Raw genomic sequence first — 18,616 nt, forward strand, 5'->3', positions numbered from 1 at the left:
GGCACAGCTTACCCTCACTTCACTGCTAATACCAGCTCACTAGCTAAAGTCACCTGTTTGGGGAACCAAACAGCGGTAAAGGTTCTCATTCAGCCCGATCCTGCCACTGGAGAATCCCCCCCCCCTCCGCCATTTTCTAAATGTGGAAACTGAGACTGGCCCTTGAAAATGAGTCTGTTGCATTTGGAGCAGTCCAGGCTGCGCGTGGGTTTGGGGTGTGTGAGGTGGGCGTTCGGGCTGTGGCCCGACAAGGAGGGACTTCTCCATCAGTAAGCGGCAGAGTCGGGATTCAAACCCGGGGAGAGCTGGCTCCAGCCTGGGTCTGTCTCCACCAACCAGGTGGGCACTAACGGTGAGGACCGAGGGGGGGAAAGACAGCCATGAGGCTAAGGTCTCACCTGGCAAAGGAGCTGTGGAATTCGTTGTTTCTGAGTAAATGAGTTAATTCTGGGGTCTGGGCTCACATGGGCCCGGAACGGGTCTGCCGTCCCAGGCCTAGCTGGCTTTCTTTGCCTGAGTCCTTACTGCCTTGTCTCAGGTCGCCACTTTTCCTCACGGCTAGCAAAACACCAGCCTCGTCTTGGAGCCCTGTGTTGCCTAAGTGCACGGTGGCGCTGATGGGGGTGGGCCACGTGCCCCAGCCACAGACTTCATTTCATCATTTCATCCCCTGAAACGTTTTTGGCTACGGGAGGCCACGCAAGCTTTTTCCTGCCTCAGAAGAGAGCATCTCCGAGTAACAAGTGGAAAAAGACATTACAATTCAATTAAAATCGTACTCCTTCGAACACTCCCAGAGGGAGAAAGCCACTCAGAATTTGTGAGAAATCTAATTTATAGACTCAGTGTCAGGAAATGGAATTGTTCACGATTAACAACTGTGTGTTCCGGGGACCAAGCAGTGGGTGTAGGGCCAGGATGGTCTGGGCTGTACCCGCTTCAGCAAGCCATTTAACCTCTCTGAGCCTCCATTTCCTCATCTGTGAAAGGGAGACCATAGCCGTGTGCCGGTGTTGTAGGGATGATACAGATTATGCCTATAAACAGTATCTGCTCACACCATCCTGCCCATGCTTAACCAGATCAGCAAATGCCTTTTCTTTAAAAAAAAAAAAAAAATTGTCTGAGCAACGGAGCCATAAAAACACGAGAAGTAGCATCTTTTTTTTTTTAATGTTTGTTTTTGAAAGAGAGAGAGAGAGAGCATGAGAGCAGGGGAGGGGCAGAGAGGGAGAGAGAGACACAGAATCTGAAGCAGCTCCAGGCTCCGAGCTGTCGGCACAGAGCCCGACGTGGGGCTCAAACCCACAGACGGTGAGATCATGACCTGAGCTGAAGTCGGTCACTTAACCGACTGAGCCACCCGGGCGCCCCAAGAAATAGCATCTTAAAGTTCACCTCCCCCAGCCACCAGTTGCGCTGCTCTCGACCTGTGGTGTCTACAGGTGTCTTATCCTGCATTACCAGGCATCCAGCGTGCTGTGTTCCCTTCTCCAACTACGGGTCTTCCCCCACGTCTGCATTGTCCTCCAAACTGTCATCGCCCTTGGGGACATGCCGTTCCACTCTAGTCCAGCACAGAATGCAGCAAGAAACCTCTCCAGTCTTCATGGCACAGAACTGGCCTCTCCCCCTAGCCACTTCTGCAGCAGGAGAAGCCGAGGGACGTGTTCCTGCCGAGGCCACCAAACCTGGCTGCCCGTCAGTCACCGTGGCTGCTGGTTAAAAGTAAAGACTCCTGGGCCTGCGTTCGGTTGTCGGGTTTTAAAGTCTGCATGGGGGCGCAGGAAGGGCATTTTCTACAAAGCACCCCAGGGGGTACCTGACGGTTTGGGAGCCACATCGTAGGCTTTCCCCCACATTAGATTTCAGTAGTCTAGGGAGAAATCCGTAAAACTCCAGGAATTAACTCAGGGTCTCCCGAGTGACGTTTCAAAAGCGATTCCCATTTAACAGATGAGAAAGATGGAGGTGAGGATGGGAGCAGACGAGCGAGCTGGGCAGCCAGGAGCGCAGAGCAAAACCCAAGACCCCTGCGTCCAATTCCTTCCTCCACTCCACCGGCCAGCCGCCACCGCCACCACGCACCTACCCTTCAGGATTCCTTCTCCCTGGGCAGCGGAGGGGTGGGGGGATGTTGTGACTTGAGAACATAAAGGAACAATCACACGCGCGCGCACACGCACACGAGGTCTACCCTTATGAGCTGAGGTGATATCTGTTAACAGCTCTGTCAGAAGACCTGGCAGAGCTAAAAGCATCTTTTTTGGCTTTGATGTCTTGGCAGGATGCTTCCTTTGAAAGCCCAGAGACAGCCCTGTTATTTCCTCTGACAGCCCCAGTGAAAAGCCCCGAAATGAGAAGTGGCATCCTCGCCAAAGCCCGAAGGTTCGATTCCTTAGGAGCGGCCCATGTGCTCCCTACGTAGGCGCGACGCAAAGCCCGCCTGGGAGGCCCGAGGGGCCCGGGCTCCTTGACTTGCTCTGACCTCTGACCCTCCTTGGGCTGGAGACACCCCCCCCCCCCCCCCCCCCCCGCCACAGGCTCTGACTCTCCCTTCCCCCACGTGCCTTCCTCCGGAACTTGATGGCCTGGACATTTCTCTCATCTGACAGCCAGGCTATGTGTCAGCCGCCTTGCAAAGCGATTCCAGGGGCTGGTCTGCTGGTTTGACCCGTTTTTAGTTCCCCTGAGGGCCGCAGGCCACTTGTAGGGAGAGGTCGGGAAATGCTACCACCCCATCTCTGGAAAGGAGGCGGGGAGAGAGGATGGCAGTGGGGACTTGCTTCCTTGGGGAGGCTCCACGTGTGGCCCACCTGTGCGCTCTCCTCCCCTGGGGCCTGGTTAGAAATGCAGAACCTCACTCCCACCCCAGACTTTCCAAATCCGAATTCTGTATTTTAGCAAGGTCCCCATAAAGCTTGCAGCCCAGCTCTGCTGCTCCAGGCTGTGTGACCTCGGCCAAGCTCCTTAACCTCTCTGAGCTTCGGTGTCTGCAGAGGGTTTTTGACAAGTGAGCCACTGAACACCTGGAATGTGCGAGGACTGCGGTGAATGCTAGCTGCCGTTGCTGTCGGGAAGACGATTAAGGGAGAGTCAGTTTTACCACATTTAAACCCGAATCATCCAGCTATCCTAGGGGGGCGAGTGCAAACTGAATGGGAGAAGGTTCAAGATGAAAAGGGAAGGGCCCTCAACATCTGCTTAGACAACAAATGTAAGGATAGAGGGAGGAGTGTCTCTGGCAGCCCGGGCCCTCACTGTTTAATTTGGGGGTAGTCAAGATTATTGTTCATCTGCTTGGCTTGGGGGTTCTTACCTTCATTGACGTGCCTTCTCGTCCTGCCATCCCTACCCCACCACCCCACGAACTTCTCTCTAAGACCCTGCTGCTTCCATGATTCGCCAGTGGAATGAAATTGCAGCTCCTTAGTGTGACATTCAAGGCCCTCCACAGTCTCTGCCTAACCTGACTTGCCAGCCTCTTCCCAGCTTCCGCCCTCTTGCCCTGCCCTTTGACCTCAGTCCTGTCCATTCCTCAGATATTTCCTTGCTCCTGCTCTCTCCTCTGCCTGGGAGCACGTTCCTCTGATTGGAGTCACCCTTCCCTTTCTCTGTCCTCCGGGATCCTACCCCACCCTTGGAACTATGCTTAATGGGGGGAGGCTGTGTCTTGTGCCAAGAGCACGTGTTCAAATCCCAGCCCTTCCATGAACTCACCGTGCGACCTTGGGCAAGGCACTTAGCTTCCCTGGCCTGGGTTTTTCTTCCATAAATTGAGGTTCATTACAACAGCCCTGCAGAGTTGTTGTGGGGCCTCGTCCACATAGTAAGGAGAATTTCAGTTAATCAAAGTCATGGTCATTTTATTTCTTTAAAAAAAATTTTTTTTTATCTTTATTTCTGAGACAGAGAGAGACAGAGCATGAGTGGAGGAGGGGCAGAGAGAGAGGGAGACCCAGAATCCAAAGCAGGCTCCAGGCTCCGAGCCGTCAGCACAGAGCCCAACTCGGGGCTTGAACTCACGAACTGTGAGATCATGACCTGAGCCGAAGTCGGTTGCTCAACCGACTGAGCCACCCAGGCACCCCTTGGTCGTTTTATTTCTAAGACGATTCCCTCCTCTGTGAAGCCATTAGCCATCCTCCTACCCTGTCTTAAGGAATTAAGCACAGCCTGCTCTGTGTTTCATAAACTCTTTCTCCTTCCTGTCTGTGCAAGGTCCCAACGCTCCCCTGGCTTCTCGTGGAGGGAGGCCCTGACCTCCCTGCTTAAAGTTGCAGGTCACCGCACTCCCCACCCCAGCCTCATCACTGCTTCACTTTTTCCCCATAGAGCTCATCACCTCTTGGGCTTCTGCTCATGTCAGCTTGTGAACACAAGTCCCACCAGAGCAGAGATTCCTGTGTGTTTACTCGTGTGTCCTGGGGACCCAGAACCACATCTGCACTCATAGTGCTCGGTATCTGTCGTCTACACGAATAAATCACTTTTGCACCATGGAGGGTATTCGGTGGGCACTCCCCTGCCTGCCTGTTACAGGCTGAAATGGGTCTCCCCTGCCACCTGCCAAATTCACGAGTTACAGTCCTACCCCTGAGAATGTGGGGTATTTCAGAAAGGGTTTTTAAAGAAGTGATTAGGGTTAAAGGAAGCCCTTGGGGTGAGCCCCAGTCCAGTGTGACAGGTGTCCTTCTGAGAAGAGGCGACCAGGCGGTACGCACACACAAGGAAGGACGTGCTGAGGACAGGGCAAGTAGGTGGCCGTCTGCAAGCCGAGGAGAGAGGCTTCCAGAGAAACCAACCCTGCAGACAGCTTGGTCATGGACTCCCAACTGCCAGAACTGTGAGAAAAACACTCCTGTTGGTTAAGCCTCCCCGTCTGGGGTGCTCCAGCCCTGGCTCAGTAATAACGCCGGCTGTGCGCTCCCTGAGGACAAGGACACGGTTTCCTCCTCTTTGTGGGCCGTTTCCACAGCCGAACTCGGCACACAGGGGTCTAATCGAACTGCGTTCCACGCACAAACAGAGGGGCTGATGGAGAAGCAGAGGAGCCAAGCGGGGAAGGGGGAAGAGAGCCCAGCGGACGCCCGGAAGGGAGTTGTTCGTGATGGTCTGTAGAGGCTGGCCGTTTTCATCCCATGTTACTTATTCCAAGATTTTGTCCTTTCTCATTCATCATTGGATTTCTTTGTGGTGAGTGATAGATGCCGTGGTGGATAAAACGAAAACCGAGTGAGTGTCAGAAACACGCAAAGGAGGCAAGGGTCTGTGTCGGTGCCTTGGCTCCCTTTCCGTGCACCATGTGCTTGTCGCGTTCTGTCCCAGTTGTCCTGTGAGGCCTGGGACGCCTGGAATGTCACAGACGAAGGAGATTTCTTACCTCTCCTCTCCTTCCAGGCGCCAGGATCTTAAGCACAAATGTGCTCAGTCCTAACCGGCTCAGGCCACCCGCCCCAAGGCAGGATCGCATCTCAGGCCCCACTGCTGGGCATCCAGGGGAGAACTCGCTGCCGCCCGGAGGTCGAATGTTCTCAGGCGGGCACAGAATGCGCCTGGGAAGCCGGCCGGGGTGAGACCGGCTGCACAGGGCTGGTGGGTTGTGATGCTCACCTCCCCTCCCCCAGCACGGAAGCGATGTGCTGGACTTTTAACGTGCATTTTGACATCTTTATTTTGGCCACTCTGGCAGGTGTCCGTCTGAGCCTGAAGACGGCTGGCAGTACTGGAGCCTTCGTGCCGGCGAGGCCCAGGCCTCGTGGGCGCTGGTCCCGATCCCGCTGGCGGCTCACAGACTTTCAAAAAGGCAGACCACGTGCTTCTGCTGTGCAGACGCTCACCCCCTTCTGGTGCCGGGGTGATTCTTCCCAGGGCCGTGGTTCTTGTGACTCCATCACGGGGACCCCCCTCCCCCCGAGAGATGAGTTCTTCAAAGGCTCCGTATTTTCTGCGCCCTGCCCCCACATCTGTCTTCTCTTCCTTCATCTTTCCTTCTTTTTGATCTGCTGTGGTTTGGACTCCTGGTCGCCAAATGAGTTTTAGAAGATGCTGTTTATTCTGAACCACGGTTTTTGGAACACTGAGAAGTTTTAGGATGTTTTACCACAGTTTGGTTCACTTCTGGGCCCCATTTGTCAACAGATTTAAGTCATTCTACGTATGGGGAGTTTCTCTAAGAAGAATCTCTTCCCCCTCCCTCCCCTGCACCCATTCCTGCCCGATTTCTTTGTTTTGCAGGCGAAAAGTTTCCTTTTGCTCCCTTGCTTAAAAATTCTATTTCAGGGGTGCCTGCATGGCTCAGTCAGTTAAGCATCTGACTTCGGCTCGGGTCATGATCTTGTGGTTCGTGGGTTCGAGCCCCGCTCTGGGCTCTCTGCTGTCAGCACAGAGCCTGCTGCAGATCCTCTTTCCCCTTATCTCTCTGCCCCTCTGCTGCTCATTCTCTCTCTTTCCCTCTCTCTCAAATAAATAAACATTTAAAAAAATTTCTAAAAATTATATTTCAGATTCCCCAGTCTCTTGGCTAGTGTGTGCAAATGTAGCCACCAGCTGTCACAACAGGGACACCCTCTGTGGCACTTTAGGACCTCCTTCCCCCTTACAGAGCCCCTCTGCTCATGCCCCCGGCGCACACCCACGCGTACACTCACGCACGTGCACGCACACACAAGGGTGCCTACACGTGCACACACAGCAGGACATTTTGTCGTGCCTCTTCTCTCCGTATCAGCTACAGGCCCCACGAGGCAGCCATCCTGAGTTAATTATTCAGCCAACATGCATAGGAAGCTTACTACGGGCCAGGTGTGGTCCTAGGCTCTGAGGAAACCACAGTGAAAAGTTTCTGCCTCTATGGAATCTATGTTCTAGAATAGCACTGTCCAGTAGAAGGTCCCTCAACGATAGAAAAGTTCTACGCTGCTTAATACAAAAGCCACCAGCCACGTGTGGCTATTGAGCACTTGAAATGTGGCCAGTGTAACTTGAGGAACTGATTTTTTTTTCATTTTCTTTTATTTTAATTAACTTAAATTCGAAGAGCCACATTGGCCTAGTGGCTGGCATATTGAAAGTCCTAGAGGAAGAAAAAAGTAGGTAAATGCTCTCTCCTCCCTCCTTCAGTCACAAAATGTCTAAGTAAATTTTAAATATTGAAAAGTGCTATGAAGAAAGCAAAGCCAAGCAGAGTAAGGAAATAGAGGAATGAGGGAGGCACTGATTTACTTGGGGTGGTGGTCAGGAAAGGTCTCTCTGTGGGAGGATGCCTTTTATTTTTGTTTTAATGTTTATTTATTTTTGAGTGAGAAAGTGAGAGTGAGGGGAGAGGGACAGAGAGAGGGGGGAGAGAGAGAGAATGCCAAGCAGGCCCTACACTGTCAGCACAGAGCCCAATGCAGAGCTTGAACTCACGAACTGTGAGATCATGGCCTGAGCTGAAACCAGGAGTCGGCCACTTAACCAACTGAGCCACCCAGATGCCATGAGGATGACTTTTAAATGGGGACGTGAGCACTGAGGAACTCGGGGGTGGGAGGTTAGGGCAGAGGTCCTGTGACGCGCAAGGGGGAGCAGGAAGTATGGGCCAGAACGTGCCGGGGTTGCAGGCTGTTATAAGGGCTTGGAGAAAGGGCTTTGTGCAGAAAGGTGACATGAACTGATTCTTATCTTAAAATATGCCGCTGCTCCAGAGAGGAAGGAAGCGGGAGACCCTTGAGAGGCTGCCACAGACTTCCAGGTGGGAGAGGACGGTAGCTTAGACAAGGCAGGGGCAGGGGGATGTGGAAGTGGTGCGAAGGGCCAGATACTAGATTTATTCTGAAGACAGAGTCAACAGCATTGCTGATGGATTAGTTGGGGTGAGCCCAACAGAGTTTGGGCCGGAATGACCAATGGTGGAGCCACAGACAGATGAGAAACTCTGGAGGAGGTAACGTATGGCTGAGGGGGAAACCAAGAGTCTCAGCAGCAGGGACATGGAGGCTGAAGATGTCAGTTTGGGTGTGGTCAGCAAAAAGACACGGTCCCCTCTGCTCTGCTGTGCCCGTGTCCTCTCCTCACCAGTGCCCGGAGGGACACTCACCCACTGCTGATGACGTTGTCCAGCATGGGAATGCCAGGGCTCCTCGTTAGAATAACTGGGTTCTGGATTCACAGGGGGAAATGCCCCTCCCCAAGTCCTGCTCAGCTTTGTCACCTGAGCCCCTAAGCAGATGTGTGTGGGCACAGTCCCGCAGAGTTGCTCGTAAAAATAAGCCTCCACTTCCACCCTTGAGCACTCTCTTCAGTGGAACTCAACCCCAAGGCAATGGGAGGGACAGGAGGTAACAGCCATCTTTTCCCTTTCCCTTCTCCCCAGGTGTCAGCTCTACTCCTTTCAAAACACACCTCCCTTCTCCTTTAAGCACAAAATGAAAGACGCCCTCTACACCAGCCCGTGCATTTACACACTGGACGCTGCCACTTCCCGGGCTTTGCTACTCCTAATAAGCAAATTGTTCCTGTCCTCCCAAATTAATATTTGTTTAATGCAATTCCAATCAGAATTCTAACAGGATTTTATTTTGCAGATGATTCTGATTTATGGGAATTGATTTATATGAAGAAATGACCAAACTAACTCAGAAATGTTTTGCCAAAGAAGAGTGATAAGGAGGAGCTCACTCTACCAGACATTAAAACATACTCTAATCTACAAAAAAAAATAATAATAATAATAATAAGTCATGTGTGTCAATAGCTAGATACGAGGCACAGAATAAATGACCCAGAAACGCCCTAGTATATATAAAAATGTGATGTATGACAGAGATGATTTCACAAATTAGTGAGAACACAATACATGCTATGAGATAATTGGTAACTCTCAAAAAAAAATGGTTAGAATTGTATCTTACAGCTTAACCCAAGATCAGTTGAATTCCAAATGCGTTAAATGTAACAAATAAAGCTAAAACACTCTGAGAAAACATAGAATGCTGTGTCTCAGCTATCAAGGCAGGGAATCACTTTTTTTTTTTTAATTTTTTAACGTTTATTTATTTTTGAGACAGAGAGAGACAGAGCATGAGCAGGGGAGGGGCAGAGAGAGGGAGACACAGAATCTGAAGCAGGCTCCAGTCTCTGAGCTGTCAGCACAGAGCCCGATGCGGGGCTCGAACTCACGGACCGTGAGATCATGACCTGAGCCAAAGTCGGCCGCTTAACCGACTGAGCCACCCAGGCGCCCCACTTTTTTTTTTAATGTACAAGTGATTTTTATCTATTTTCTGTTGAAGTATAATTGACATATAAGATCCTGTTAGTTTCAGGTGTGCATCAGAGTGATTCCATGTTTTTATACATCATGAAATGATCCCCACAATCAGATAGTTACCATCTGTCACCATACAAAGTTAATACAATATTATTGAGTATATTCCCTTTGCTGTACATTACATCCCAGGACCTTTTTTTTTTTACAACTGGAAGTTTGTACCTCTTAATCACCCTTTGCCTACTTCATCTGCCCCTCAAACCCTCCCCTCTCTGGCAACCAGCAGTTTGTTTCTTGTAACTGGGAACCACTTTCTATATAAAAAATCACAGCGAAAGGAGCCACAAAAGAAAAAGGTTGGTAAATTTGCTGCCTAAAACGTAAAACTTTTGCATGTAAAAACACGAAAAATGCCATCTACGAACAAACACGAATGAACATAAAAGGTAAACGATCGACTAGAATCATTTTGCAACAAATATAATAAAGTACTGATGCTCTTAATATAGAGACTTGTAAATCAATAGTAAAACCACTGAGCATCACAAGAGAAAAATGGCATGAATAAACAATTCAAAAGGAAAGAACACACAGGGCAAGTAAATCTATGAAAGCAGTTCAACCTGATTAGCAATGAAGGAAAGCACAAAAGTATATTAAGATCATCTAACCCTGGGGCACCTGGGTGGCTTAGTCACTTAAGCATCTGACTTCGGCTCAGGTCATGATCTCACGGTTCATGGGTTCGAGCCTCCCGCTGGGCTCTGTGCTGACAGCTCAGAGCCTGGAGCCTGCTTCGGATTCTGTCTCCCATCTCTCCCTGCCCCTCCCCGGCTTACAGTCCTTCTCTCAATCTGTCTCAAAAATAAATAAACATTAAAAAATTTATTTTTAAAAAAGATGGTTTAACCCTATCTAATCAGCAAGGCGTTTTCATGGTAATATTCCATGTAGGTCGAGTGGTAAGTTGGGCATTCCTGTTCATTGCCAGGGGAAGGGCCAGCTGATGGAAAAGTTGGCCAAATGAGTGGAGAGAACTTAAAATGCACATATCCTTTAACCCAGTGCTTCTGTGTCTAAGCATTCATCCTAAGGACTTACCAGAAATAAGGACTCATGGTGTTGCCTGCAATTTTGTTGAGCAGAGCCAAAAATTGAAGAAAAAAAAAAATGTCCAACAAAAGCTCAATGACTAAATGTATCACATGTGTATATCCCCCCAAGGTAGTATCATGCAGCCATGTTTAAGTCATTATTTTGCTCATTATTTATAGAAAGAGGGAACATTTCAAGTGAAATAAAGGAACTACAGTGTTCAGGGTGATTTTTTTCTCCTTTATACTTGAAAGCATTTTCTGGATTTTCTATACTGGTGACTTCTGTGATAAGAAACAAGAGTTGATATCCATTTTCTAATACCCATATAAACACCATTTGGTGGCCCCAGGTAAGCATCTTGCTTCTGATGTACCATCAATTAAAGCAGCTTGAGAGCCCAGCGACATCTCACATCTCATCTCTGCCACCCCACCCACCACTTCAGAGCTTAGAGACTTCATTGCATTTCTGTATCTGTTTGCCTCTAAACATGAACGAATGACCTGCACCCTCCTTTGCTTGCGTTGGGCCGGTTCCCACTGCCCTTCCCAAAGAAAGGAAGAAAAGAATGTGATATTTTATTTTCATGTGCACCCTCTCTCACTGTCTGTGCGTACCTAGGTGTCTGCTTTATTGTGGGTGCCAGTTGGGGTGGGTTAGAAAGAAATGCTAGTTTCTTCTGCCTCTTGTGGAAAAACACTGACCCTACCTTTGTTCTTGTCCCACAGATATGATGCTGCCTCTTGTGTTTAGCCATTGGAGCAGTTACAGTTTTTTGTGCTGAGATCATTCTGAACACTCAAACACTAGACTTCAGCATTCAAGGGAAGCCAAAGCCATTGGAGGGGGAATAAAGCCCAAAGCCTTTTATCTGATTTGCTCCAAAAATTTCACTGCCCCTTCCCTACCCAACCCCCTCCCCAAATTTAAGCTGTTGCACACAGACAGACGGCATGGCGAGCAAGCGAAAATCCACAACCCCGTGCATGGTTCGGACATCACAAGTAGTAGAACAAGATGTGCCCGAGGAAGGAGACAGGGCCAAAGAAAAAGGAAACAGCACAACACAGCCTGAAACAACCAAGGACAGTTGGACAGTAGAACCCGAGAACTCTTCCAAAGAAAATGAAGTGATAGAGGTGAAATCTACAGGGGAAAACCAATCCAAAAAACTCCAAGGTGGTTATGAATGCAAATACTGCCCCTACTCCACGCAAAACCTGAACGAGTTCACGGAGCACGTTGACACGCAGCACCCCAACGTGATTCTCAACCCCTTATACGTGTGTGCCGAATGTAACTTCACAACCAAAAAGTACGACTCCCTGTCTGACCACAACTCCAAGTTCCATCCCGGGGAGACCAACTTCAAGCTGAAGTTAATCAAGCGCAATAATCAAACTGTCTTAGAGCAGTCCATCGAAGCCACCAACCACGTCGTGTCCATCACCACCAGCGGCCCCGGAAGCAGCGACGGTGATCCCGGAATCTCAGTGAGTAAAACCCCCATCATGAAGCCAGGGAAACCAAAAGCCGATGCCAAGAAGGTGCCCAAGAAGCCGGAGGAGGCCACGCCCGAGAACCACGTGGAAGGGACTGCCCGCCTGGTGACAGACGCGGCTGAGATCCTCTCGAGACTCGGAGGCGTGGAGCTCCTCCAGGACACATTAGGGCACGTCACGCCTTCTGTCCAGCTCCCACCAAATATCAACCTTGTCCCGAAGGTCCCCGTCCCTCTGAATACTACCAAATACAACTCTGCCCTGGACACGAATGCCACCATGATCAACTCCTTCAACAAGTTCCCTTACCCGACCCAGGCCGAGTTGTCCTGGCTGACAGCTGCTTCCAAACACCCAGAAGAGCACATCAGAATCTGGTTTGCCACACAGCGCTTAAAGCATGGCATCAGCTGGTCCCCGGAGGAGGTGGAGGAGGCCCGGAAAAAGATGTTTAATGGCACCATCCAGTCAGTACCCCCCACGATCACCGTGCTGCCGGCCCAGCTGGCGCCCACAAAGATGTCACAGCCCATCCTCCAGACAGCTCTGCCGTGCCAGATTCTCGGCCAGACCAGCCTGGTGCTGACTCAGGTGACCAGCGGATCAACAACGGTCTCCTGCTCCCCCATCACGCTTGCCGTGGCCGGAGTGACCAACCATGGCCAAAAAAGGCCTTTAGTGACTCCCCAGGCCGCCCCCGAGCCCAAGCGTCCACACATCGCTCAGGTGCCAGAGCCCCCGCCCAAGGTGGCCAACCCTGTGCTGACGCCAGCCAGTGACCGCAAGAAGACAAAGGAGCAGATTGCGCATCTCAAGGCAAGCTTTCTCCAGAGCCAGTTTCCTGACGATGCCGAGGTCTATCGGCTCATCGAGGTGACCGGCCTTGCCAGGAGTGAGATCAAGAAGTGGTTCAGCGATCACCGGTATCGGTGTCAAAGAGGCATCGTCCACATCACCAGCGAATCCCTTGCCAAAGACCAGTTGGCCATCGCAGCCTCCCGACACGGCCGCGCGTACCACGCGTACCCGGACTTTGCCCCACAGAAATTCAAAGAAAAAACACAGGGTCAGATTAAAACCCTGGAGGACAGCTTTTTGAAAAGCTCTTTCCCGACCCAAGCAGAACTGGATAGACTAAGGGTGGAAACCAAGCTGAGCAGGAGAGAGATCGAATCCTGGTTCTCAGAGAGACGGAAGCTTCGGGACAGCATGGAACAAGCAGTCTTGGATTCCATGGGGACTGGCAAAAAAGGCCAAGATGTGGTGGCCCCCAATGGTGCTCTGTCTCGACTTGACCAGCTCTCCGGTGCCCAGTTAGCCAGTTCTCTGCCCAGCCCTTCACCAGCAATTACGAAAAATCAGGAACAGGTACATCTCCTGCGGAGCACGTTTGCAAGAACCCAGTGGCCTACTCCCCAGGAGTATGACCAGTTAGCAGCCAAGACGGGCCTGGTCCGAACTGAAATTGTGCGCTGGTTCAAAGAGAACAGGTGCTTGCTAAAAACCGGAACCTTAAAGTGGATGGAGCAGTACCAGCACCAGCAGATAGCGGGAGATCACGTTTACGACGCCCCACCAAGGAAAGCAGTGAAAGCCGTCATCACTGAGAGCCCAAAGAATGGAAGTGACGTGGGTCAGCAACATTACAAGGACCCCAAAAAGCTCTGTGAAGAGGACTTGGAGAAGCTGGTACCCAGGGTGAAAGTGAGCAACGAGCAAGCCAAGGATGGTGTGCCGGCCAAGCCTTCTGAAGCCACCTCGGACAGGTCGGAGGGCAGCAGCCGGGACGGCCAGGGCAGCGACGAGAATGAGGAGTCGGGCGTTGTGGATTGGGTGGAGGTCACGGTCGGAGAGGAGGACGCCATCTCAGACAGGTCGGATAGCTGGAGTCAGACGGCAGCCGAAGGCACCGCAGAACAGGCCGGCTCGGACTCCGACAGCATCCCTGCCGAGGCTGGCCAGGCCTAACAGGTAACCCCCTCCCGGCTCCCCGCAGGAAAGTAGGCGAGGATGCTGGCTGGCTTTCTCTGTATTGCCAGAGTCCATATAGGTTGTAGGGTACGGAGATGTTGACACAGATGAGGAGTTCTTTTTAAAAGTTCTTGTTTGAAAAAAGGAGGGAAACCAGGGATGCTGGCAGGCCAGGTCAGAGGACCTGGAGGGGGTCCCGCAGGACCAGTCAAAACAGTCCTTGGCTTCATGCAGGACGGAAAGCAGGTGTGAGCCAGCAGGAGGTGAGAGCAGAGTTTACTGAAGGGAGAGAGAGAGAGATTGAGAGCAGATACGGATGGAGCGTCTGGGAGACTTAAAAAGGAAAGGAGCAGGAGTCTCATCTTTGCTTGGGGTCTGGGGATTTTATTGACCACTGCGGTCTGGAGCACATGTCCTCTCAGGCATCCAGGAACTCAGGGTCCAGGTGTCCATCATAAGTCGCTCGTTCCCTGGAGTCAGGGAATTTTGACGAGAGATGTCTAGAGTCACTGGTCTGCAGTAGGCAGGCGTGTGCCACATGATGGCCTCGCCTGGTCCTTCCTGAGATGTTATCTACTGTGCTAGAAGGCCCCAGAGAAATCATGAACTCCTGGTCCCTTGTAAGGAGGACATACGTTAAGGCCTGTGCGGCGCGGGGGGTGCAAGTCCTAGCGAGAGAGAATAGAAGCAGGAAAGGGAGCAAAAAGCAGATTTTATGGAGCCCTTCGGTTTCCTGGTCTCACTAGCGGCTGGTGGATTTTGTGTCCTCGTTTGCAAGGCCCTGCCCATGAGTGACAGCGCTGTGGCATGTCTTGGACGCACCCTCTGGGGCCTCTCCGTTCCTCAGTCTACAAACAGTTATAGGGACACAGCCTCTGCCTGCTTTCTGTTTGCTGCTGTAAGAAACGGACCTGAAAAGGATGTTGTTTTGTTTTGTTTTCATTTTCATTTTCTTTCCTTTCTTGGATTTTTAAGGGTAGTTAACCAAGTTTACTGGCCAGAGATTTGGGGTTGTTTCTTTCAACCTGACAGGTTTTGGTGTTTGCCTAGTCATGGCTGAAGGAAGGCAAGTTTCTCACTATATAACACAGCTCATAATTGTGCTGAGTGGGTCCCCAGAACCCCTTCAAATCTGGAAGAGACTGGTGTAAATTAGGCCTGTGGAGCCACAAAAGCCTGGGAAGGGAGGTTGCCATGGTTACTAATGGCCGTGTCATCCACATGATGGGACATGCACCCAGGCCCTGGTGTTTGTGCTTTCACAAGAGGTCTGCGCAAATCAAGGCCTCAAAACACAGCAGCTTGCTTGGTGGTAGGTTTAGAATAGAGGGGGCAGCGGGGAGAGGGGTGCAGGAGGCAGAGAGCCGACCTTGGCCAAAGCCGACACATTCCACGGGCAGCTTGGAACCAGGAGGGAGAGGTGTGATTTACGCTCTGCCCAGATTGGCTTCTCCAGAGGTCACTTAAAAGGCAACAGAAGCCCCCCCCCCCCCCCATCATGTCATCTTTAAAAATAATGAAACAAAGGTAAGAACCTCCAGAATGATTGATAAGGTCCCGAAGGGAGCCCTGGAAATTACCATGCTTCTTTATTAACAACTTCGGACAACTTTGGCTGGTCATGCCCCTCATCAATTCATTTATTTCATAGTAAGAAATAGCAGTAAAGAAATAAATGAAAAAATAAAGTCTTCTTAGAAACCGTATTTTAGCCGGTTCCATCAGTTAGTGAAAGAGCAGTTGAAGGAACAGCCAATCAAAGATGCCATCAAGACTTCTTCCCGCCGTCCTCCCCCCGACTTTTCAAGGGGGAATCGTAATGGGGTACAGGTGAGGAGGCGGTCCAGAGGGGAGGGGCTAGTGGCAGGAGGGGGCTAAAGTCCAATAGTACCAACTGCCCCCCACCATCTGGCTACCTTGGTTCCTCCCTCTGGCTATTCTCGTACCTTCCTTTGAGACCTAGCTTGCCCTGTCTTCTATCCTTGACCTTTTCCAGTGCGTGACATAAATTTACCCGATTGCTTTTTCCTCCTGCCACGGAGTAGACAATAGGGTTCAGTTCAATCCAGCAAATACATTCTGCACACCTACCGTGTGCCAGTCTCTGTGCTAAGTGACAGAGATAACGGGATGAAGAAAGCAGATAAGAGTCCTTTCACGTGGTGCTCAGTCAGGCCAAGGAGAGAGGAAATTGCTCTTTACTAGCCGGGATGATCCATGGTGTGATAGGGACACGCCCAGCTGTGCACTGGAGCACGCAGGAGGGGCATCCAGAGGTCAGGGCAGGCTTCCCGGAGGAAGGGATATCTGTCTCAGAGACTAGCTGAAGGGAAGGGGCTGGCCGGTGCACTGACAAGGAAGAGTGGCTCATGTGGAAAGGGACAGACAAGGAAAGTTCCAGAGATGAGAAAAGGAATGGTACAGTTGAGGAACCAAGAGAGTTTGGGCACAGCCAGAAAGCCGAGTTTGGGGTTCAGGAGACGATGAAAAAAGGCAACTCAAAGAAATGACCGTGGTTTTCCACAGCAAGCAAAAGCTATTCTGAACCAGCTGTGTTGGCCGAGTTTGAGTAGAATTGTGAGTGTCCCGTGTCCCAGAGTGAGCTGGGATGGCACTTCCAGGTCCCCATGGCTGAGTGGGGTTTGTCTAGGGGTAGCAGCTCCCCAGGGGCCCTGAGGCCACCTGTTCCCACCCCTTCTCCCCCAAGCTGTACCACCACCGACAGGGGAACATGCCCGGCTCTTCTGCCTACCATCGGGCCTGTTCCCCACGAGAGGCCCAAGAGAAACATAAAGGGGGAAGCAAGGCTAAAACCATTAAGGAGCAGCTTTGGAGGGAAGGGAGGAAGGATGGAAGGGTGGGCTCAGGGCCTCCTGAGCACCAGAGGCTGAGCTAAGTGCTCTGGCCCCAGATGGTCTTCCTCAGTTCTCCTAGTGACGCCGAGAGGTAAGCTACTGTATATTTTCATAGGCCCAGAAACTGAGGCTCAGAAACCAAGGAGCGTACCCTCCTTCTCCCAACCAGCATCTTGGCTTCCCTCCACAGCCCCGCCTCCTACTGCTGTCTCTGCCTCTCTGTTTCTGACAGAAACTCCCTGTCTCTGGATGACCCCCAGGGTGGGGTTGGGAGGTGGGTGTTTAGATTTGACAGTTGATATTAGATAATTCAGAGATGAAGGAACTGGCTGTTTTCTACCTCCCACCCACCCACACACACACACAAACCCAGAAATACCGTGGAACCCCCTTTTATGTTTATTTATGGCGAATGCCCTCAAGTGTGAGCTGAAAAATGTTCCCGAACAAGATGCTATGGTCTGCTTGACACCGGGTAGCACCCAGTGTCCCTACTGGCTTCCTGATGTTTCCGAGGTGCTACTGCATTGAGAAAAGGGCTGCGGGTCTGGCCTGGTGGTGGCGTCCCGGACAGAGGCACCCGCTTAAGGGAACCTTTCAACTTAGAGGGAAGAAATCCCTCCAAATTACTTCACAGCTTTTATGAACCGAACACATGGGTCTCTTGAAATTCATAAATATTCAGTGACGCCTTTATTTAAACACATATTTATTTAGGAAACTGCAGTTGGGTTCAGTTGTTACACATACGATAATCCTGAAAATAATGCACAGTTTCAGCTTCGTAAAAGGTGTTATGGGATGTACGTATGAGAAAGAGAAAGAGAGAGAGAATGAACTTGGGTGAGCAGCTGAGAGCAAACTCCAGGGTGGGGTTTCCTCCTCTGTTGTGGTTCAGCATCCCCTCTGCCGAAGCTTCACAAGCTCACGACAGCGTTGACTCGGGCCAGGTTCACTCAGCCTTGAGGGCAGACAGAAAGGGACTCCTTACCTTTGAATTGTGTTGTGATGATTCATCCTCCGGGGCCAAACAGTTATGGAGCTATCCATTGAGAGACCTGTCGTGGTAAGAGGCTGAACAGTAAATTCCTCCTTTCCTAAAAATGAGTCAGAATACTTGAGCCAAACATTGCCAGACATATGCCTCAATGTTTGGCCAGATGGAATATCCCAGTACTCCTACTACTAAGAATTTCTATATACCGGTATATGCCATGTACTTGGCATTCTTCTTAGCACATCCATTAAATCATTTAAACCTCACTTCATCCCCGTGACATAGGTATGGCCTTCTTCCTGTTGTGCAAAGGGCAAAACCGAGGCTCAGAGAGACGCGTGGGTTCCTCAGCTAGCAGCTGGTGGTGCCCGGAGGCCACCCCTCATCTGTGAGGCACCAGTGCCTGACCCAACCACAGTTGGTACCACTGCCACGGGTCAGGGCAGACCAGCAGGACTTGACTCTTTCTTAATACTATAGTCAAACACGAATACACAGTGACTCGTGCACTAACTTGGCTACCTCCCAATTCCTGACAGTTTCCAACTCATGATTAGGGATGGCTTTGGACAAGATAAATTTCGTGAAAAATATTTTCCAGGGTTCAGCTTGCTTGAAAAATTCAAGGCTACCAACTGGTGCATCCTGGCTATACTTTAGGATCCAGGATATGCGTGCCCCACAGTCTGTTCAGATTAGCTGTCTAAATACAGATATTTGAATGAGTGGATGGATGGATGGATGGATGGATGCGTGGATGGATGCATGCATGCATGCATGGATGAAACTGTAATTATCTGTTTCTCTGTCTCTCCCCACCAGACCCTTGAATGTAGGGACCATATCCTATTAATCTCTGAGTCCCTAGTGCCTAATTTGGAGGGGGTGCTTAATAGCAATGTATTGAACCAACCTGAGAATTAACAAACATAGTTGACTT

General features: G+C 50.8%; 1 protein-coding gene across 1 annotated transcript in view; it reads left to right on the forward strand.

The window, feature by feature from the left end:
• The window catches only part of ZHX2 (zinc fingers and homeoboxes 2), a 162,935-nt gene that overhangs the window by 135,545 nt on the left and 8,774 nt on the right, over positions 1–18,616 (forward strand). The window contains exon 3 of the mRNA XM_043601681.1: positions 11,080–13,824. Coding sequence (XP_043457616.1) covers positions 11,305–13,821 — 2,517 coding nt within the window. The 5' untranslated portion in view covers positions 11,080–11,304 and the 3' untranslated portion in view covers positions 13,822–13,824. The remainder of the gene's footprint in view (positions 1–11,079; positions 13,825–18,616) is intronic.

Source organism: Prionailurus bengalensis, chromosome F2, assembly GCF_016509475.1.
Source record: "Prionailurus bengalensis isolate Pbe53 chromosome F2, Fcat_Pben_1.1_paternal_pri, whole genome shotgun sequence".
NCBI lineage: Eukaryota > Metazoa > Chordata > Mammalia > Carnivora > Felidae > Prionailurus > Prionailurus bengalensis.